Source organism: Neofelis nebulosa, chromosome 8, assembly GCF_028018385.1.
Source record: "Neofelis nebulosa isolate mNeoNeb1 chromosome 8, mNeoNeb1.pri, whole genome shotgun sequence".
NCBI classification, from domain to species: Eukaryota; Metazoa; Chordata; class Mammalia; order Carnivora; family Felidae; genus Neofelis; species Neofelis nebulosa.
The window spans coordinates 126,794,393-126,818,453 of record NC_080789.1 but is presented as its reverse complement, the minus strand read 5'-3'; the positions used below and the strand labels follow the sequence as shown (position 1 = coordinate 126,818,453).

The window sequence follows — 24,061 nt, the reverse complement described above, 5'->3', positions numbered from 1 at the left end:
GCAACTTTAAAATGGACTCAATTTTTAAAATCAGGATACACACAGTATCATCGCTCCTAAAAGCAAAGGAGTAAAGATACCAAAGTGAATTATATTGTTCTCAAAAATAAAATCCAATAGCCTTCATCTATTTGGAGGGTGGGGTAGAGAGGAAAGGGGTAAAAGAGAGTGAAAAGCAGCTGTTGCAGAGTTATGTTTAGCTCTATGGCCCTTTTACAAGCCCTAGTTCACACTTATCTTGGATTTCTGAAGCTCACAATTATGATCCCTGTGTGAACATAGACAACAACAAAAAGTCGAATAAAACGTTATTACGACTTTCAGTTTGAGGCAGCAAAGAGCAAAAAGTGCCTGATTCTCTCTCTTCCAGACTATTTACATTCTTACGAAAGTACACAAGTCTACACAAAATGACAACCGCACATTGTGATGGCAACAGATAGCTGCTTCAGAAATTTGTCAGATTCCGGGGAGAAATACTGTTAACAAGAGGGTATATGGAACCACACGGAGAAATTACCAGCAGCTGATGAATCAGCAGGTCCGGGGAGAAAAAAATCAGGGTGGTTTTGATCTTTCTCCCACTGTCTGCCTTTCTCTACCTGAGCAAAGACAGCCTGCCCCAACCAGAAAATCCGGTGGCTGTTCCCACACAAGAAGGACCTGTTTCCGGAGACAGTGGAGGCTGTTTGAATGCTGATGTGCCAAGTACTCATTCATTATTCCCTTTCTACATTCTCTTGAGATTGTATCTATACATATTATTGTATTATATTATATTATATTATATTATATTATATTATATTGTATTATTATATATTATATTATATTATATTGTATTGTATTATATTATATTATATTATATTATTATATATTATATTATATTATATTATATTATATTATATTAATTATATTATAACACTGAAGGAATGGGACAGGAAAGGGAATCAGTCACCACACCCTGGAATGTAAAGGAGGTGGCAGCTATGAGGAGAGCTCCAGGACCCCAGCCCTCTCTGGATTTCAGGTGATATTTGGCATGCACTACTCCTCTCGGCAGCAAAAGTCCAGGTCGTTTAGGATAACTTAAGAACACATGCACTTTCTGGCAGTCATGAGATCAATACATGAGAACAAGACAGATTTGAGGCTCTGTCTTTAAAAAACTCAAATTAGTAAACTTTATGTTACTTGTATTTTACCACAATTTATTTTCAATTTGAGTTTTAAAAAAACAGACATTTGTTTATGCGCTATATGGCTCAGCCTCTCACCTGGTGTGTGCTCTAAGAAGGGTAATCTTTCAGCCCCTGGTAGGAGCCAAAAGGAGTTCTAAGATATCCTGTCTGACGAGCACAAGGCTAGAGAGAAGCCTTCTCATGCAGAGATATCTAAATCAAAAAGAAGCCAAAAAAAAAAAAAACCCACAAAACAAAATATAAAACGTGTTAAAAGATTCTCTAACTGGATCCCTCTGGAAGACGGAAGCAGAGTAGGAGGACCCTAGGCTTGTCTCTTCTCAGGAACACAACTAGATAACTATCAAGTCATTCTGAATACCCCAAATATCAACCTGAAGGTGACAGGACAAACTCCACAACTAATGGGGGAGAGGAGGCCACATCAAAGAAGGTAGGAAGTGGTTTAGGGGCGAAATGAATCGCAGTTGCTATAGAGGGGAGAAAGCCATGGTCATGGAAAAGGGAAAGAGACAGAGAGAGGAGCACATAGGTGAAGGCACAAAGAGAACGTTTCCCCAAAGCCACTGGTGGAGAAAAACAAAAGGGGCTGAATTTCGTAAGTTCTTGCAACCATTGGGCTTAGAGCCTGGAGTGTTAAATAAAGGCCAGCGGAGTTGGCTGGGATACAGCCTTGAGGGCACTGCCCTGTTCCTGGAGAAAAGGCAGGCAAACAACCTAGGGGCGGATGGCATGGAAACAGTGATGTGAAGAATGCCTGGGCCACACAGTGGAGAGATAATTCACTCTCCACAGAGGGCACCCTTGAGAGGCAGAGTCCACAGAGACACCTCTCCGAGGACAGGGCAGATGGCTGGCACCATTTCCCTCCCCCATCCCTCAGCATAAACACAGAGCCACCTGTGGGAAGCAGCAAAGCTCCAACACTGGCTGCCTAACTTGCTTGCACCAAACTCCACACCCCTGCACTCTGACAGGACTGCCCTTCTCAGTCAAGCCTGCCTCAGTCCCAGTGTGGCAGACCCCTTCCCCAGAAGACCAGGACAAACCCTTGCCCACACCATGTCTCCAGACCAGAGAGTTCTGCAGGGCCTCAGTTCTGGTGGAAGTGGTGTCAGGTCTCATATCACAAGCAGACCAGAGCACTCCTAGTAAAAGTTACGCCAAAGACCAAACACTGCTCACAGCAGGTGAGATGAGCCTCTCCAGACAACTGGCTTGAAGGATAGAGCAGCCAAAGCACAACAGTAGAGTGCACACAGCACACAGTAGAGACACTCCTAAAGCACCAGCCCTGGGCACTACATGACCTCTTCTTCATAAGGCCATTACTTTCAGGAACAAAAAACAAATGGGCTTCCTAACACAGAGAGGAAGGCAGAGACTTAGACAAAATGCCAAGATGAAGCAATTAATCCCAAATGAAAGAACAAGATAAGGCCATAGCCAGAGATCACAGCTAAACAGATATAAGTAACATGTCTGATGGAGAATTTAAACCACCAATCATAAGGATATTCTGGCCTTGAGAAAAGAATACATCAGTGAGACTCTTACCACAGAGATAAAGAGTTAAAAAAGGATCAATCAGAAATGAAGAATATAATAAATAAGATTAGAAACAGACCTGATGAAATGAAGAGCAGGCTAGGAGAATAAGAGGAATGAACTAGTGATACAGAAGACAAAACAGTAGAGAATAATTGAACTGAACAAATGAGAAAAAGAAGAATTATGGAACACAAGAACAGAATTAGGGAGCTCAGTGACTTCGTCAAACGTGGTAACATCTATTATAGGAGTCTCAGAAGAAGAAGAGAGAAAGAGGGGGCAGAAAATTTATGTGAGGAAATAATAGCTGAAAACATCTCTAATCTGGGAAAGGAAACAGGCATCCAGATCCAGGAGGCATAGGGAACACCCATCAAAATCAACAAAAGCAGTCCATATTGTAATTCAATTTGCAAAATATAGTGATGAGAAAAAACATCTTAAAAACAACAATACAAAAGAAGTCATTAACTTACAGGGGAAGACAAATAATGCTAGCTGGAGATTTCTCAAGAGAAACTTGGCAAGCCAGAAGGGAGTGGCATGATATATTTCAAGGGCTGAATGGGAAAAATCTGCAGCCAAGAATACTTTATCCAGCCAGGCTGTCATTCAGAATAGAAGGAGAGATAAAGAGTTTCCCAGATAAACAAAAACTAAAGGAGTTCATGACTACTACACCATCCCTGCAGAAATATTAAAGGGGATTCCTTGAGTAGAAAGGAAGGACCAATAGTGGCAAAGACAAGAAAGGAACATAGAAAATTTCCAGAGGCAGCAACAAAACAAAAAATAAAATGGCAATAGATACGTATCTATCAACAATTACTCTGAATGTAAAAAAATAAAATAAAAAATAATTACTCTCAATTCAAGTAGACTAAATGCTCCAATCAAAAGACATAGGGTGTCAGAATGCATTAAAAAAAAAAAAAACAAGATCCATCTACATGCTGCCTGCAAGAGACTAATTTGAGACCTAAAGACACCTGCAGACTGAAAGTGAGGGGATGGAGAAACATTTATCATGCAAATGGATGTCAAAAGAAAGCCAGAGTGGCAATACTTATATCACAAAAAAAAAAAAAACAAACAAACATAGACTTTAAAACAAAGACTGTAACAAGAGATGAAGAAGGGTACTATATCATAATAAAGGGGACAATCCAGCAAGAAGATCTAACAATTGTAAATATTTATGCAGCCAACATGGAAGCACCCAAATATATAAAACAGTTAACAACAAACATTAAGGAACTAATTGATAAGAATACAATAGTAAGGGACTTTAACATCCCACCTACACCAGCGGACAGATCATCTAAACAGAAAATCAACAAGGAAACAATGGCTTTGAATGACACGCTAAACCAAATGGATTTAACAAATACATTCAGAACATTCCATCTTAAAGCAGCAGAATACACATTCTTCACAAATGCACATGGAAAATTCTCCAGAATAGACCACATACTGGGTCACAAATCAGCCCTACAAAAAGTCTGAAATCATACCATGCATATTTTCAGATCACAACACTATGAAACTTGAAGTCAACCACAAGAAAATATTTGGAAAAAAATAAAAATTAAAAATAATTAAAAATAATAAAAAAACAAGAAAATATTTGGAAAGTTCTCAAATACATGGAGGTTGAGGAACATCCTACTAAAGAATGAACGGGTTAGCCAGGAATTTTAAAAAGAAACTAATAAATACATGGAAGCAAATGAAAATGAAAACACAACAGTCCAAAACCTTTGGACTGCAGCAAAGGCAGTCCTAAGAGGAAAATACATTGCAATTGAGGCCTATCTCAAGAAGCAAGGAAGGACCCAAATATACAACTTAACCATATACCTTAAGGAGCTAGAAAAGGAACAGAAAAAAAAAAGCCTAAAGCCAACAAAAGAAGAGAAATAATAAAGATTAAAGCAGAAATAAACAATACAGAAACAACAACAACAAAAAAAATGGTAGAACAGGTCAATGAAACTAAGAGCTGGTTCTTTGAAAGAATTAACAAAATTGCTACATCCCTAGCCAGAATTATCAAAAAGAAAAGAGAAAGGACCCAAATAGGTAAAATCATGAATGAAAGAGGAGAGAGAACAACCAACACCACAGAAATATAATTATAAGAGAATACTATGAAAAATTATATGCCAACAAACTGGGCAATCTTGGAAAAATGGATAAATTCCTAGAAACTCACAAACTACCAAAACTGAAACAGGAAGAAATAGAACAGACTGATAACCAGAAAAGAAACTGTATCAGTAATAAATCTCCCAATAAACAAAAATCGAAGGCCAGTTGGCTTCACAGCTGAATTCTACCAAACATTTAAAGAAGAGTTAATACCTATTCTTCTGAAACAATTTCAAAAACTTGTTCAATTTCAAACAGTTTCAAAAAAATTTGGAAACTTCCAAATTCATTCTATGAGGCCAGCATTACCCTGATGCCAAAACCAGACAAAGAGTCCGCTAAAAATGAGAAGTACAGGCCAATATCCCTGATGACCATGGATGCAAAACTCTCAATAAAATACTAGCCAACTGAATCCAACAATACATTAAAAGAATCATTCACCACAAGCAAGTGGGATTTATTCCTGGGTTGCAACCATGGTTCAATATTTGCAAATCACACAACAGGATACACCACATAAATAAAAGAAAGACTAAGAACCAAATGATCTTCTCAATAGATGCAGAAAAAGCATTTGACAAAGTACAACATCCATTCATGGTAAGAAGCCTCAACAAAGTATGACATTCCTCGACATAACCAAGGCGATAACAACAAAAACCCACAGCTAATATCATCGTATGGTCAGGAACAAGACAGAGATGTCCACTCTCATCTGTTTTATTTAACACAGTACTAGAGGTCCTAGCCACAGTAATCAGACAGCAAAAAGAAATAAAAGGCGTCCAAATCGGCAAGGAAGAAGTAAAATTTTCACTCTTTGCAGATGACACGACCCTATATACATCAAAAACCCGAAAGGCTCCACCAAAAAATTGCTAGAACTGATACATGAATTCAGTAAAGTTACAGGATACAAGATCAATGTACCGAAATCTGTTGCATTTCTATACATCAATAATGAAGCAGCAGAAAGAGAAATTAAAGAATCAACCCCATTTAATTGCACTCCAAACCACACGATACCTAGAAATACACGTAACGAAAGAGGTGAAAGACCTGGATTCTGAAAACAAAACGCTGATGAAAGAAACCGAAGAGGGCACAAAGAAATGGAAAGACAGGGGCACTTGGGTGGCTTGGTTAATCATCCGACTCTTGATTTCAGCTCAGGTCATGATCTCACAGTTCATGAGTTCGAGCCCCATGTCAGGCTCCATGCTGACAGAGTGGAGCCTACTTGAGATTCTCTCTCTTCCTCTCTCTCTCTGCCATTCCCCAGCTCTCTCTCTCTTTCTCTCTCAAAATTAATGAATAAACTTAAAAAAGAAGAAATGGACAGATACTCCATGCTTGTGGGTTGGAAGAACAAATATTGTTAAAATGTCGATACTACCCAAAGCAATCTACACATTCAATGAACTCCTTATCAAAACACCAACAGCATTTTTCACAGAGCTGTAGCAAACAATCCTAAAATCTGTATGGAACCACAAAAGACCCAGAATAGCCAAAGCAACCTTGAAAAAGAACAGCAATGCTGGAGGCATCACAATTCAGGATTTTAAGTTATATTACAAAGATGTAGTCATCACAAGAGTGCAGTACCAGCACAAAATAGACATGGAGATCAACAGAATGGAATAAAAAACCCAGAAATGAACCCACAACTACATAGTCAATTAATCTTCAACAAAGCAGGGAAGAATCTGCAATGAGGAAAAAGTCTCTTCGACAAATGGTGTTGGGAAAATTGAACAGCGACATGTAAGAGAATGAAACTAGACCACTTTCTTACATCATACACAAAAGTAAATTCAAAATAGATTAAAAACTTAAATGTGAGACATGAAACCACTAAAATCCTAGAGGAGAACACGGGCAGTAACCTCTTGGACGTGGACTGTAGCAACTTCTTACTAGACGTGTCTCCTGAGGCAAGGGAAACAAAATCAAAAATAAACTATTGGGGGTGCCTGGGTGGCTCAGTCAGTTAAGTGTCCAACTCTTGACTTTGGTTCAGGTCCTGATCTCACAGTCGTGCGACTGAGCCCCGTGTCAGGATCTGTGCTCAGTGTAAAGCCTGCTTGAGATTCTGTCTCTCTCCCCCTCTCTCTCTGCCCCTACCCCACTCACCTGCACATGTGCCCTCACTCTCTCTCTTTCTGTCTCTCTCTCAAAATAAATTAATTAATTAATTAAATTAAAAATAATAAACTACTGGAACTACATCAAAACAAAAACTTCTACACAGTGGAGAAAATAATCAATAAAACTAAAAGGCACCCTATGGAATTAGAGAGGACATCTGCAAAAGATATATCTGATAAGTGGTTAATATCCAAAATATAGGAAGAACTTATAAAACTCAACACCCCAAAAAACAATTTAAAAATGGACAGAAGAAATGAATAGACACTTTTCCAAAGAAGACACACATATGGCCAATAGACACAGGAAAAGATGCTCACCATCACATATCATCAGGGAATACAAATCAAAACTATAATGAGATAGCACCTCACACCTGTCAGAATGCTAAAATCAACAACACAACAAACAACACAAGGTGTTGGCAAGGATGTGGAGAAAGGGGAACCCACTGCACTGTTGATGTTGATGAGAATACTCTGGAAAACAGTATGAAGGGTCTTCAAAAAGTTAAAAATAGAACTACCCTAGGATTCGGCAATGGCACTAGTAGGTATTTACCCAAAGAATACAAAAACACTAATTCAAAGGGATATTGTACCCCAATGTTTACAGCTGCATTATCTACAATAGCCAAACTTTGGAAACAGCCCAAGTGTCCACTGACTGATGACTCGCTGAAGATGTGATACATACATACAATGGAATATCACTCAGCCATAAACAAGAATGAAATCTTGCCATCTGCAATGATGTGGATGGAGCTAGAGTATTACCCTAAGCAAAATAAGTCAGTCAGAGAAAGACAAATACCATATGATTTCACTCATATGTGGAATTTAAGAAACAAAACAAATGAGCAAAGGGGAGAAAAAAGAAAAGGAGAGGTAAATCAAGAAACAGACTCTTAATTACAGATAACACACTGAAGGTTACCAGAGGGGAGGTGGGTGGGGGGAATGGGTTGAATAGATGATGGGGATTTAGGAGTGCAGTTAAGATAAGCACTGGGTAACGTATGAAGGGTTGAATCACTATATTGTACACCTGAAACTAATATAACACTGTATGTCAACTAACTGGAATTTAAATAAATGTTAAAAAAATATTCTCTAACTTGGGAGAACAGTGTTCCCAAGATGTAAGAAAAAATTATACTTTTTAAAGATATTCACTATAAGAAACAGAAGAAATCTTGAGAAAGCATTTGCTTTGCGTTCTCAATAAAATGCAAGAAAACTTGAAGTTAGAAATGGAGGGTGAGGTTTATTAAAAGTTTACTTAGATGCTTTCTAAGATGTAAGTAAATTGATGTGATAAGGTGCAGGCTGAGAGGAGAAAAAAATTGTAAAGAATAAAAATGTAATAGATTTACTGTTTTAGACAGAGCAAAACAGAGAACTGACACTACAGAGAAATAATTCAGTAATGTAGAGGACAGCTTTGAGCAGCCTTCCCAGAGGGCAGAGGGAAAACACACAAACACACACACACACACACACACACACACACACACACACACACAAACACACAGAGAAAACCACACTAAAAAAAAATAATAATTGTTTACATGGAAAGGCAATGGTGGCGAAGAAGTATAGCAATGCAGGACAGAAAATGAAAAATCAATTCACAGAATACAGTCAGAATGTGTGGAACACATCAAATAATCCATGATAGGACACAAAAGAGAATAAATAGGCCAGTGGATTAAAAAAGTTTACCGACAAAATTAACTGCAAGAGGTCACCCAAAAGACATATCGCTGGAAAGTTAACAATTTTTAAGTAGAATGAAAAATCCTCTCCGGATCCATAAAACAAATCATCAAACAGGTGACTTTTGAAAAAATAAAAGTTAAGGGGAGCCTGGGTGGCTCAGTAGGTTAAGCAACCGACTCTTGATTTCAGTTTGGGTCATGATCTCAAGGTTCATGAGGCTGAGCCCTGCATGGGGCTCTGTGTTTGTGATATTCTTTCTCTCTCTCTCTCTCTCTCTCTCTCTCTCTCTCTCTCTCTCTCTCCCTCCTCTCTCAAAATAAATCAATAAATTTAAGAAAAGAAAAATAGAAAGTTAAGACTGCTCCTATTTGTTTTTCAGGACCCTAAAAGGCAGACAATAGAAGAACAGAAATCTTAAAAAATTTGAAGACAGAAACCAAAAACAGTGGAGTCAGGATGCAATATTTCAGTACTTATATGTGAAAAATAACAATTGCACCCTGAGGCGCCTGGGTGGCTCAGTGAGTTAAGCATACAACTTTGGCTCAGGTCACTATCTCACGGTTCGTCGGTTTGAGCTCACAGCTCAGAGCCTGAAGCCTGCTTCAGATTCTGTGTCTCCCTCTCTCTCTGCCCCTCCCCTGCTCACACTCTGTCTCTCTCTGTCTCTCTCTCTCAAAATAAATAAACATTAAAAAAATTTTAAAAAAAGAATCTATACTCAGTATTTCTAGATTTGTAAGCAAGAGTTTAATTCAAATTTAAGAAAAAGAATTCTCAAAGGAGAAAGCACATGATAGAATAATAGCTTAATAGAAGCTCACCCCGGGGTGCCTGGGTAGCTCAGTCGGTTGAGCGTCTGACTTCGGCTCAGGTCATGATCTCCCGGTAGAAGAGTTTGAGCCCCACATCGGGCTCTGTGCTGATGGCTCGGAGCCTGGAGCCTGATTCTGTGTCTCCCTCTCTCTCTGACCCTCCCCCACTCATGCTCTGTCTCTCTCTGTCTCAAAAATAAATAAACGTTAAAAAAAAATAAAATAAAAGCTCACCCATTTTGCCACACGCCAAAAGAAGTTGTACAGGGAGTAAAGGTTTAAATATGTAAGAGTGCATTTAAAATGTACACTTAGCATAACAAATACATCAATAAATGATCAGTAAGTTTATCAATTCAGAAGCAGAATTGAGAAAGAAAAGTAGATATAAATGACAGGAATACAGAAAGGTTGAAAACTTGTACAGATTACATAACCACAGACGTAATTAAATGTTAACTAAATTAGAAAATCAATTTAAATGCACGGTAAATAACTTTTCTATTTTTGGTCTTCCTAAACCTCTTATAAATCACTAAGAAAACAGCATCTTGATATGAACATCAAGAGTATGAAAAGCCAACTTAGAAAAAAATAAAATAAAAAACATCTTAAAAGTTAAACACACTGGTAAACAAATAAATACAAATTGAGACATAAATAAAATGATTATCTCTTGGGAATGAAACTGGAAAGATGAAGAGAGTCGAATACACAGAACAGAAGAGTTGTAGGGGCGCCTGGGTGGCTCAGTCGGTTAAGCATCCGACTTCAGCTCAGGTCACGATCTCGCGGCTCGTGAGTTCGAGCCCCACGTCGGGCTCTGGGCTGATGGCTCAGAGCCTGGAACCTGCTTCCAATTCTGTGTCTCCCTCTCTCTCTGCCCCTCTCCTGTTCATGCTCTGTCTCTCTCTGTCCCAAAAATAAATAAACGTTAAAAAAAAAAAAAATTAAGAGTTGGAGTCAGTGGTCACTCTCACACATTGCTAACGTGAGTGAAAGTTGGAATCAACTATTATTGCTGGACGAGTCACAGCAACGTTTTGAAATGTCACACATCCTTTGATCAAGCCCCTCCACTTCTATTAATTTATCTGAATAATCAAGAATATGTGCAAGGATACAAAGCGGTTCATATTAGAGTGTAAATCAAAATCAAAAAGAATAAATACCTCAACAGGAAAGAATACGTAAATTACGGTCCAGGCACACATTCAAACACTATGTTCTAAAGATGATGTTGCAGAAGACCAGTGACATGAAGAAGAGTTGAGATGTTGTTAAAAAGCATTACCAACCCATACCAAAATATGCACAGCAAAATTACCAGGTATGTGTATGCCAAGTTATCAAAAATATGAAGAGCACCCATCTTTTGGACGCTGAAATGACAGGCAGTTTTTATTTTTCCCTCTGTGTTCATCTAAAAAACATGAAGTAAGGGGTACCAGGGTGACTCAGCCGGTTGTGTCCAACTTCCGCTCAGGTCACGATCCCAAGATTAGTGAGTTTGAGTCCTGCATCAGACTCTGTGCTGAAAGGGAGGAGCCTGAAGCCTGCTTCAGATTCCGTGTCTCCCTCTCTCTGCCCCTCTCCCGTTTGCAATCTGTCTCTCTCTCTCTTAAAAACAAGTAAACTTTAAAAAAGCTTTTAATAAAAAAAAAACCGTGAAATAAAATCTCTGCATGACGTTCCCTACAGTAATGACTTGGGATATAACACAACTGATACTTGATGTCTGCCCTCCCTGGAAGCCGGGGCCTCAAACAGGGAGGAGTCAAAGTTCTACCGCAGGGAGAAAGGGTCACAGGGAGTGCGAAGACAGCCCATTAATGGAAACAAGCAGGTGAAGCTCTATGGGAGAGCAGAAAAGTAGAAGGAGGGTCTCCACATCTCCGGAAAACTCACAGTCCTATCATCCCAGATGGCGCACTGACGTGGGCAACAACAAGCAGGACTTTCAAAGCACAGCTGCTGCTACCCAGGAAAGCCCAGCCAGCCACAGCTCCTGAATCCCCACTACGGATGCTGAAGCCAGAATGGACGCTGCACTAACAGGTGCCAAGCCACAACGGGCACCTGGATCGTTCCACGGAGGGACCCTGGAATCCCAAGCCGGCTAGTTATAGAGCCTTGCTCTGGCCACGTGATTAACATCGCCATAGTCCAATCTCTCCTAATTTGAGAACTTTATGGCATTATAGCAGATTTTCCTGGACTTCTTTTATAATCAAAAAATGAAATTAACATGAAGAAAAAAGTATTCAAAAAGAAGAGAATATTCAATTAGTATTTTTTTTTAATTCCAACGACTTGTAAATTTAAAAGTACTCTTGGGGCGCCTGGGTGGCTCAGTCGGTTAAGCATCCAACTTCGGCTCAGGTCATGATCTCATGGTTGGTGAGTTGGGAGCCCCACGATGTGGGCTCTCTGCTGTCCCCTCTGAGCCCCTCTGTCTCTGTCCCTCCCCCACTCTCTCTTTCTCAAAAATAAATAAACACTAAAAAATTTTTTTAAAAAGCACTCTCCTCAATAACTATGGAGATAAAAATTATTTAAAATTTTAATGTAATTATAAACAATTTAGAATATATTTTTAAAAATCTGAACACTATGTATCCAAACTTAAGGAACAGATCCAAAGCTGTATTCAAAGGAAAAATCACAGTAGTAAATTTTAGTAGAAAATATTTAGTAATAAATATTTCTGTTACAAAGAAAAATGGGGGGAAAAAAGCATTCACTTCAAGGCATTAAGTTGGAAAAAAAAGGTATGACTTAAAAAAAAAAAGGTAACACAAAGGAAATACAACATGGAAAAAATATCAGAATTGACAAATAAATTCAAGAGCTGGTTGTATGAACAAACCCATGACAGACTTTGGCAAAGCTTATTAGAAAGAGAAAGCACCCATTGTAATGGGGTTATATTTTGAGAATTATTATTAAATTTTTCTCTTTTGTCTTTCTGACTTTGACATGACTTTTCCCGAAGTCATTTTAAAGCATCCTTTGGGGGATTCTGGAGAGAGAAAGACTTGTTACTGAAAAAATGCAAAGAGAAAGCATAAGGTGATATTCAGCTTTAGCTAAGCAAAACAAGATATGCTACTGCCCCAAGAAAAGATTTTCCAAATTCCTCTCATTCTGCCTCTTTAGCAATTAGCCATCTTACTTGGAAGACACAGCTCCTGGAGCTTTCTCAACCTTTTTACTCCTGGTCCCCACAAATCACCATTAAGGCTTAGGTTTGAATCAGGCCTGGAGGTCTGAGTCAGGACAAAAGAAAATAGGAAGTACAGGGGTAACCTTCACATTTCTAACTGGGAGCAAGGGTGGAAAGAAGACAGAAAAAGGAGGAGGAGAGCTCTGGCTTGGGGACAGAAAGGTAAGGGTAACCACAAAGGGTAGAGGGGGTTTGGCCTCCTCCCCCAACTGGGACTCTGCAAAGAGATCACCTCTTGGGCCACCTCCCATCCTGAAATTAACTTAGAGTAGGGCATGGGGCAAGTAGAGGGAGGCCCTGATAGTTAATTTCCTGAACCAGCTTTGGTTCTTCTATGTTTAGATGGGTTCCAGAAATAGCCAAGACTGGCTGTGAAGCGAGCTGGCCGGAGCTAGTTGAGAGAGCATCAGAGCAAATGTCGCAGAGTGACAATGCAAGATAGGACTAAAAGAGAATCTTCACCAGATCCCTGAGAGGGAGCATCAGAAGCTCACTCAGGTGAGGTTGATACAGCGGGGTCCCAGTAGGGTAGAACACCTGAGGAAGAAGAACGAACCACAAGCTGCAGCTTTCCCAACTGGCTTGAGCTAATAAATGTAAAGTGCTTATATCAGTATCTGGTCCATTAAAACATTCAGTAAGTGTTGGCCATCCTTAACTGCTATTAGCATTACTGTTATATGATAACTTTTACCTATTACCTGCAGTGCGGGGCTCATGAAGGAAACAGCAAGCAGATCAGCTACAGAAAAATTAAGAAATTAGAATTTCCTACATAATCTAGTAGCATAAATTAAAAATCGTACCCCTGCTACATAAATAATCAAAATCATAAGTGATAAAAGGGAGATAAACCAGACAGGGTTTTAAAAAACATAACAGAATGGTCTAAAGAATCTTTGAACCAGATTCAGAGAAAACATATGAATTACCTCTATTAGCTCAAGAAGTATGCAAAGTAGAAAAGAAGTATGCCAAAAGAAGCTGAAAAATTCATCAAAGAATTACCTCAAAAAAGGCCTAGGACCAGATAATTCAATTAGTGCATTCTTTCTAATGTCCCCAAGGGGAAACGCCAAAATGGGTAACAGCACTAAGGCCTGGAAAGAGATGGAATGTTCCCCAAATCACTGGAAAGCTATGCTATCTAGAGTATATAACCCTGCAAAACATAAAACTAGAGGCCACCGTTTTTCTCAAAAGCCTTGTGACTCCAGGATTTCTTTGTGCCTCTAACATGCTGTAAAATTCCAGCACAGGAATTTTGTGAGAGGTTGTTTCTGCACTTCAAGATTTCTTCCAGGCTCCCCCTCCCCCCCCCCCCCAACCCTTCTCAGGACCATGCAGGAGCCACACAGGAGTCTGGGGTCATGCAATCCGAAGATTCAGATGGTCCAAGAGCCAAGAATATACAGAAGGAAACACAGAGGGAAAGGGAGTCACAAGAGATAAGCAGAGGAAAAGAGACAGGACACAAAATTGAAGTAATAATAGCAATGCTGAGGCCCAAAGCAGTACATTCTTCGGGTGAAAATGTAAATTGAATCAACTCTTCGAGGATGTAATTGGCCATGTGTATTTGGAACCTACGATGTACATACCCTAACCTAATAATACAACTTCTCTCACTCGATCCTGGAGAATTTAAGATGAAGATAAAGATTTACATACACAGATACACTTAATGGAATTATTAACACCAAATAAAAACAGAACAGGAAACAATCTAAATATCTGGAAGCACAGTTAAACAGATGATGGCACATTCATATGATAAATTATGCAACAATCAGAAGCAATGTTGCCGTGGGGGGTGGGGGGGGTTAATGAAATGTACTGCATGTGTCCAGGTTTTTAGGAAAAAAGGCAGAACACAAACAATAAAGTATAATCTTCAGTATATTTTTTAAATATACCTACAGAGGAAAAACTCCTGGAATACAGACCAAAGCCTTAATATGATCTCTGGGTGGCAGAGCTCTCGGTGAATATTTTTTAATACATTTCTCATTTTATCGAACTTTCTGCAACAAGCCTGAATTACTTTTATAATCAGAAAAAAAAAAAAAAAAAAGATTTAAACCAAAAAATGATTGCACACGGATAAATAGTCCTCGAAGTGAAAAAGAACAATTTTAAGTCTCCATTCACTAAGGAGACAAAACATTCTCAACGCTGTGCACAGAATTCCCCAAACGTGAATCTTACCCGGGTGCACTGGATAGCATAAAGACAAAAAGCACACCGACCAAATCCCTCTATAGACAGGCTGAGCTGCCTCTCTTGGGGGTTTTCAACACACGGTTATGCAGAAGGGGCCCGGGCACCCATTTTTTAAAATGCAGCTGTTTGAGCATCTCCCTTGGTTCCAAGAACCTCTACACGGAGGAACAGTCTTTACAGAGGAGGCTGAGGGAGTGTGAGGGGCCACACACACACACACACACACACACGACCAAACCCACTCAGTCTTGCGGTCCCAGCCAGACACCTCCAAGCGAGTCCTCCGGGTGCAGCCGTGCCCCACCCGCGCCCCGCAGCCGCCGAGCCCCCGCTCGCCCGCCCGCCCGGCGCCGCGGGTACCTGTTCGTGGGGCGCGGCAGCTGGGTGGCCGGGCTCCGGAGCGACCTCAGCGCGGCGGGGGTGCCGCGGGTGGCGTCCCTGCTCTCCTCCACCGAGAGCCTGCACAGCCGGGAAGAAAACTAAGTTGTTACACCTCGCTGGCAGCCTCGGCAGCGGCCGCGCGCTCGCACCTGGCCGGGGCGTCCCCGCGCGCCCCGGCTCCCCAGGCGGCTCCCAAGCCCCGGAGTTTGAAGCCGCGTAGGGCGTGGAGGGAGGGAAAGCACGGACCAGAACGGCGAGCCCGGGACACTGCCGGGGACCCGACGGCAGGTCCCGCTCCGCGGCGACGCCCGCCGGAACCCTCGCAACCCTCTCCGCCACGGCGGGTGCCCACCCGGTCCGAGCGTCGCCCCTCGGTCACCCCCACCCGGCCAGCCCTGCCTCCTGGACGCCCCGCTTCCCGGCCCACCCTCGTGCGGCCGCCGCCCGTCGGCTGCCCTCCGCGGCGGCCGAGAGTCCGCGCCCCGAGTGGGGCGGCTCGGCGCGGGGGTCCCCGGGGCGGGGGCAGGGGGGCTGGGCGCGCGCGCGCAAGGCGGGGGTCGGCCCGGGGCGCGGCGGCTGGGGGTACCTGGAGCGGGCGGGCGCGTCGGTGGAGCACCAGAGCAGGCGCAGCAGCAGCGACAGCAGCAGGCCGGCGAGCAGGGCGAGCAGCGCGCCCCCCGGCCGCATCCTGATCCCCGCGCACGGCCGCCGCCGCGGCTGCCCCGGCGAAGCGCAGCCCGGCCGGCCCGACTCGCCGCTCCCGCCGCCGCCGCCGCCGCCGCCGCCGCCGCCGCAGCCGCGCACACCTCCAGTGTTCAAAGGCGGCGGGGAGGGGCGACGACGGCGCGCGGCGCGGGCCCGCACTCCCCGGCGCCCCGGCCCAACCCGCACGCCGTGCGGGGGCAAAGGGAGAGGGCGCGTGTGCCGGCTCTCGCCTTCTGGCGCCCAGCCCCGGACCGCGGAGCTCGGCGTTCGGGTGGCGGTGGCGACTCGCCGCGCTCGCCTCCTCTCCTGCCGGAGGCGCTCCGAGCTGCTGCGGGCTCTGGTCGCCGCCGCCGCCGCCACCGCCGCCGCCGCCGCTGCCGCTGCCGCCGCCGCCGCGCGGGGTCACCTGAAGGTTGGGACTCGCAAGCTGGACTCGGTGCTGATTGGGCTCCAACTTTTGTGCGCCCTCGCCTTCTCCCGGGTGCCCGCGGGCTCTTCTCCGGAGCCCACGCAGCTCGCCCAAGCACACCACAACTCGTTCTGCGTCCCTGCGGGGCAGAGCGAGGACTTGGAGGGGGTGGAAGAGGAGAGAAGAAAGGGCCCACTTCAAAACTTTCAAAACTGTGTCGTCGTTCAGCTGGACCGCCCCACGCAAAGGTCGCTAGGGACTTGGTTTTGTTGGGTAGATCCTGGTACCCGAGGGAAGGAGTACCCTCCCCTTGCTGCGACGCAGATTCAGAGGCACAGAGAATGGATTTCCAGGGGCCGTGCAATCCTTAGGAGTTGGCAAACTACCACCCGAAGGCGGAATTGGGCCGCAGCCTGTTTTTGTAAATAGTTTTCTTTGGAACACCTACGTGCCCGTTCCTTTGTTTTATCCATGGCTGCATATGGCCGTGTTACCTGTGGCTGCTTTTGCGTCGCGAGGGCAAAGTTGAGTAGTGGCGACAAAGATCCTTTGGCCCACAAAGCCTAAAGTATTTATTTTCTGCCTCTTTTCAGAAAAAAAAAAATAATAATAGCAGACCCCTGATCTAAATCCTATTGGTCTAGATCATATTGGTTAGATCTCATTTCTTAGTATTTCATTGTAGGAAAATGATTCTGTGACAGTGTGATAGAGCCTGGCTCTCCTGTTCAGTGTCTCTGGCCCAACTACCCCCAGCTGCGCAAACTCAGTTTTGCTCCTGACTCAACCCTTGAGGAACTTCATTAAATTACAAACCCCATAATTGTTATGTGGGGACTCATTAGACCGGTCTCTAGTTCTGTACAGATTTGAGATTTTTCCAAAAGCGACCCCTGGACTCTACCGTATTGCAAATACCTCGATAAGTTATTTGGCAAAGGCTTTTAAACTTTTGAAAAGGCTTTCATGAGTTAGCTTTCCCGAGTGACAGAAATATTTGTATTTCAGTTGGAGTCTCCTAGAGGCATCAGGTCTTAACGTGGAAGACCCACGTGAGACCCTTTGGGGGAGCAAGTTGGCCAGACAGCTCGACGAAGCTGTTGCCAGGGATTTTGTTACTGAAAAAAAAAAAATAAATAACATATATCAAGAAAAGACATAGGGGCTGCCTAGTTGCATTCTGCTAATCCTGCATTTACTCTCATTAAAAATATTTAGTTGAGAACAAACCAGAGCTTTGCGCATAGCAGTCGATCAATAAATGTTTGGTCCATGAATAAAACGCCTAGGAACTTACACTTTTCTTAAAGAGAAAAAGGAGAAAACACTGAAAATAGGTGTGACCGGAAATCTGTTTCCTTCCATAGCTCACTCTCACTGTTAAAATACGTACCAATCAGTAAAGAAAAATGTGCGCCTTTTTACGTAAGACAGACGTTTTTAGGAATGTGGCTGTTAATCTGACTATGGTAATGATACATTAATACTGTGTTCAGGTGGTGCTAAAACAATAAAGAAATCCATTACTACGTGTTTGAAAGTTGAAGCATTCTGTTAGATAAGCAGGAGACAGCACAATTATCCTGAAAATGAAAAGTTGTCTGGATTTGGAAGATAGTCTGAATTTTATTTCTCTTAGAGCAGAATTGTGCAGACAACTCATACTGGAGATGGTTTGCAGAAAAAGAAAAGGGCATTATTGTATCAGCCAGGAAGCTGCAATTTCACCTAATTTACTAAAGTTTAATATTTCAGCACAGCTGGGCTCAAGGCAACAGCAGAAGAGGCAGCCTGCACTGGGCTCCCTTAACACCCTTGCTGTAAATGAAGTTACTTTTTATCAAGCCAATGGCTATCAGCAGGGGACTCACAAAAGCCCATTTTAATTGGAAAACTGAGTGTAAATTTGCAATGGGAATTCTGAACCCAGTGTTAAAATTTGACAGTAGGGAACTTTACCACAAGCTTTGTAAAGGAAGACTTGGGTTGGTAAAATATGAATTATCCTGCTTATCCTTGAGAGATAAAAAAAAAAAAACTGACAAAAACATGGGTCCTTAAATATTATCAGCCATAGAACCCAAACTGGAAAACGGTGTCTTTGGTAATTTAAGATTAGGAGGTTTGACCAGCAACCTCAAAGATCTGTGCCATGTGATAATTTGAGTAATCTGCTGAGACCCAAAATCTAAACAGAAACTCAGGCTGTTGTGCAGAAGTCCAAGCAGGGGTGTGACCTACCTCGCTCATCCAGTCTGCCCAGCATTTGCCTCTCACTGGCCTTTGTTATTCTTCATTTATCACCATGAATGCCCTTACTTTCCTAAAATAACTTTTAAAACCTGGTTGGGAAGTAAGGCTATATAAAAAATGTCCAAGTAATTGAAAACCTTTCCTGGACGTTGGGGTTTCTCATCTTGGGGGTAAGGTTTTAAAGATTTCCATGTGCACGGATTTGGGGACGCATGAAGAAGAATCCCAAATATCAAATGGCTACTGTAGCCACTGCTACACATGAGTGGAAACTCTCAATATAGAGAAACACAGAAAATTGATGCACCCAAGATTCTTTTCCTTCATTTGGGTGACATTTTTATCTCCCTGATAGAAAGGGTGGTTTCTAATGTCTTCAAGCAGCTTGATTGGTTTTAGTAATATTAGAGATTTGTGAAGGCTACTATAGCATGTTCATAAATATTGAACTATTCCTTAGAGGAGGAAATTCATAAGGATAGTATAACCAAGGCTACATATTTTCAATAAGTCATAAGATATAAATAAAAGTAGAAATCACTTCAAGAAATCAGCAGCCTTGTATGAGAGGGAGCTGTGTGTCCAAGTATGTTTTATTACAGATTTTTCCCACTGCTAATTGAATATAAAACATTGATGAAATTCTGTGCATAAAGTAGTTTTAACTTTAAAGATAGAACACCTATCGTCTAAAGATGATATACAAATTTCATATAGGGTCTTACATATATAAGACATCCAATTTGCAGTGTAGCTAAAATTACAGAATAAGAAAATAAGAGCTATTATTCACAGTGTGAAACACATTTTTAATGTATAAAACATTCAGACTTCTAAAATTCCTCTCCCTGAAATCCACCTAAAAGATCATCAAGGACCGAAAAGAGAAATGGAAACTACTTATCCTGAAGCTATAATACAATGGCCATAATCCCATTCCACAAACTCCTGAGAATATCTGCGAAGGGTGAACCAAATGGCCAAGAATACCATGTTCAAGACTCATCTACCCTCTTTATGAACTTAAATTTGTGGTGGGTGGAGGGAATGGAAAAGTTTTTGAAGGCCTTACTAACACACAATTTGGAAGAGCTAAGTCTGGGAGTAGGTCACAACAAAAATGAGTAGCAATTAGTGTAAATGGCCAGAGTTAGGGAGTTAAAAGAGAGATGGTGACCTAATTTCTGTTTCCAGTGAATACAGCTTTCTAGGCAGAGGAATGATGATCTAGAGATAATGCTTATCTTGAAGAGAGATAGTGCAAAAAAAAAAAAAAATTATAGCTACTGATTAACTTACCAAAGAAACATGAGTACTTTTCTATGTATTCAATAAACAAAAGGTCCTCAAGCCATTGGTTTTTATACTGAATTGGCTTCTCCCAGAGTATCCTTTCTGATTCCAGAGTTTGCAAGACCAGGCAGAACCTCAGCTATTTCAAAAGTCTGGAGGATGGGAGTTGGAGGTACAGAGATAATATACCTAAAACTGCCATATTCTCTCCTCAACTTCTCTCCCCCACTGCTTCATTGTGTACCACCTAAACTGTAAGCAGAAAAATAACTAAATCATATCCAGTAGGAAGCCCTTCACGCAAAACTAAGTTTCAAAAAGTGGGCAAATGAAAAGGAAGCACTGTGGAACAAGACTTATTCCAGGAAACAGCAGAAAAGGTAAGCAACCATCGCTTCGTACTAACCAGGAAATGACATATAAACATGATGACAGAAAAACCCAAAGAAGAAATAAGAACTGGAAAAAGAGATGGCAAAGCAACAGTATAAGAAGTGAGCTGACAACAAGAGAAAAAACAAACAAACAAAAGCCATTGCAGAGCTTACATCTTAGAAGCCTGAGCAGAATTTGGATGGCAAAAATCTGAACCAGTGTTAAGGAGATTAGGCTGATGAAAATTACAGAAAACACAAAGGAAAGGGACAAGGAAAATACAATGATTAGAAAAACAATTGTATGTATCAAAGACAGGTATTACATATATACAGTGTAAGCATTAGAGTTCATTTTTAAAAGCAAAAGAATGAAATATTAAAAACGATTAAGGATATAATGGAAGAAAATTTTACTGAAATAAAATAACATAAATCTGCAGATGTTTTGTGTTCTCATTGTCTGAACTCATGTGAAATCATGATGTTCTAGAGAAATTTACAGAAAACAACTAACTTCATGATTCATTCTCCTGCAGAGATTATTCAAAAACAAAGAAACCTAAGAGCCTAAAGACAGAAGAAACAGGTAGAAATTAATCCTACTTCTGACTTTGACTCAGCACCATTAGACTCAGAGAGAACAAAACTATATTTCTAGGGTTTTTGAGTGGAAAAGATGTGACCTCAAAATTCTATACCCAGCTAAGATAGCTTTTATAAAGAAAGCAAATATTTTTACATATGATGTTTTCAAAAAACAAAAAACAAAAACAGGGGCATCTAGATGTCCCAGTCAATTAGGAGGTTAAGTAGTTAAGCATCAAACTGGATTTCAGCTGAGGTCAGGATCTCACAGTTCGTGAGTCCGAGCCCCCAGTGTTGGGCTCAGTGCCAGCAGTGCAGGGTCTGCTTAGGATTCTCTCTCCCTCTCTGTCTCTGCCCCTCCCTAACTCATGCTGTCTCTCAAAATAAATAAACTATAAAAACTAAAATTAAAATAAAATAAAATAACAGAATATATGTTCCTTATGTATATATCCTGGAAAAAAATCGATTGGAGCCATAATCCAACCATAAAACACAAATCAAAATAAAGAATTCACAATGAAGAAGTATGGATCATAAGGAATTCAGAGGAGCAATAGATTATTTTGAAAATAGAATTGAGTCTAAATAATAGACTCACAATGTGTTACCTTTTCTTTAAAAATCACTGCATAAATATAAAATTAGAAGTTGACACAGTAAATCTGGGAAGGAAAATCTCTAGTTCACAGTAAATAGTGGGAAATATGAAATAATAATAATGAAGGATGGAGTACAAGTACATTACTTTCCTTATCTTTCAGGGTGAATATATAGAATCAAATCATCACAAGGCAGCTATGTTTTAAAAAGTAATAATTGTCTTATTACCAAAAAAGGATAAAAAATATATAAATATTTTCCAACGAAGGAGAGAGAAAGAAAGAAAACTCAGATTTTTTTAGCTAAGGATAGAAATACCTGTTGGCACAATACATGGATCTATTACAAACACCTAGAAATGTTTTATAAAATATAACCAAAAAAGAAAATGCATAGCTGAGCTCTCAATAAAGAGAGGAAAAGTCCCAGGTACGAGAAATGAGGAAAGAACTGAAAAAAAAAAAAAGAAAGAGCAGCGAGTGTGCGATGTGACCAGGAACTCACCTGGAGTACGCGATTGTCCTGGCACCCTGGAGGTTTGCTTTTAACATCTTTTCGGCAGGTGAAAGGGGAGTACTGGCTAGTCCAGGGAGAAAGAGTTAGAACTAAAATTTCTGTGCAAACCTTTGTTTCGTGTTAAAAACAAAATATGTGAACTAGAGAAACAAAGATCCACACACCTCACAATGACAACTGTTTGTCTCCATCGGAGCTCTGGGTGAAAGCATTTTGTTTTATTCTAAAACTTTGGCTTCATTTGAGTATGTGGCCCAATTTTATCCCACCCAAGTTTTTTCTGAAGTTGACATAAAGATTGGTCCCTGGCTAATGAAGTTCTAAGGTGTATAGCAGGAAATTGCTCATTATCCTGGTTCCATTAAAAAAATCTCAAAGAAAAGGAAATCTCACTAAAAATGAGCTCAAAAGACAAAAATATTTTCTAATATTACTATTACAAAATACTTAAGGAATTCACCCATAAGTATGTCCCAACAGTTATCACTAATGGAAGGATCATGAAACCAGTAATCAGAAAGACAACATAAAGCAATGAAGTTTAAAATCATTAAGGACATGGAAGGGTGAATAGACACAGTGGGGAAAGAATGATAATAAAAGAAGAGTTCCTAAAGAACCAACAGAGCTGTGAGAAACAAATATATAGTCATTGATATCAAAATAGTCAATGATGGGTCAAGTGGTAAGATAACACCTGGCTGAAGAGAGAATCAATGACCCAGAAAACCAATCTGAGACAACTCTCCATTGAAAGATAAAGAGATAGAAAATATGAAAGCATGGCTAAAGACCTGTAGAAAAGAGGAAAATCCATCCTGTTATCTACTGCTGCACCCCAACACCCACTGGTTTAAAACAATAACATTTTATTATACCTAAAGATTTTGTAGGTTAGGAATTGAGACAGTACCCAGCTGGGTGATACTGATATATCACATATTATCAAATGTGATTTGGAAGGTTCAATATGGTTTCACTCATGCCTTGCTCTTTGATGAGATTGTTGAAAGGATAAATTAAGCTGAGATTATCAACCTGAGTGCCCACACATGAACTCTCCATGGTAGTGATTTCAAGGTGCTCAGACTTCTTACATTAAAGCTCAGCATTCCCAGTGACACTGTTCTGACAGACCTGGATAGAAGCTGCATGTTTTTTAGAAGCTAGTGACAGAAATTCCAGGACATTGCTTCTGCTCTATTCTATTGATCAAACAAGTCCCTAAGTCTAGCATATACTTAAGGGGAGAGGAATTAGACTCCTTCTCTAAGAGAAACAATAAATAATGTGTGGCTAACTTAACCTACCACAATCCAACATTTGTGTAACAGGAATTCCAGAAGAAGAGAATAGAAAGAATGGGGAAGGGGTAATATTTGAAAAGTGAATGTCTATAAACTTTTCAGAATTAATGAATGATCTGAAACCTTATTTAAAAGTGACAACAAGTCCTGACCAGGATGAATAAAAATATATCCAACTCTGGGAGCACCTGGATGGCTCAGTCGGTTAAGCGTCCAACTTCTGCTCAGGTCGTGATCTCACAGTTGGTAGGTTTGAGCCTGGCGTCGGGCTCTATGCCGACAGCTCAGAGCCTGGAGCCTGTCTCAGATTCTGTGTCTCCCTCTCTCTCTGCCCCTCCCCTGCTCATGCTCTGTGTCTGTCTCTCAAAAATAAATAAAAATGTTTTAAAAAATTTTTTAAAATACATCCAACTCTAGATACACTGTAATAAAACTATGCAACTCCAAAGCAAAGCCTTTGGAAAGAAATGTAACTTACAAAGAAATGATAATTAGATTACAGTATATTTCTCATCAGCAAAAGTAGAGCCCTAAAGTTAACTAAATCTTCCAAGAGCCAGGGTAAAAACTTATCATTATTAAATTTTGTAAC

General features: G+C 41.0%; 1 protein-coding gene across 1 annotated transcript in view; it reads right to left on the bottom strand.

The window, feature by feature from the left end:
• ST8SIA6 (ST8 alpha-N-acetyl-neuraminide alpha-2,8-sialyltransferase 6) overlaps nucleotides 1-16,143 on the bottom strand; it is a 151,544-nt gene extending 135,401 nt beyond the window's left edge. Inside the window, exons 1-2 of the mRNA XM_058681794.1 lie at nucleotides 16,008-16,143; nucleotides 15,401-15,499 (exon numbers count right to left, since the gene is read on the bottom strand). Of these exons, the coding sequence (XP_058537777.1) occupies nucleotides 15,401-15,499; nucleotides 16,008-16,108 (200 nt within the window). The 5' untranslated portion in view covers nucleotides 16,109-16,143. The remainder of the gene's footprint in view (nucleotides 1-15,400; nucleotides 15,500-16,007) is intronic.
• Nucleotides 16,144-24,061: the final 7,918 nt, after the last annotated feature.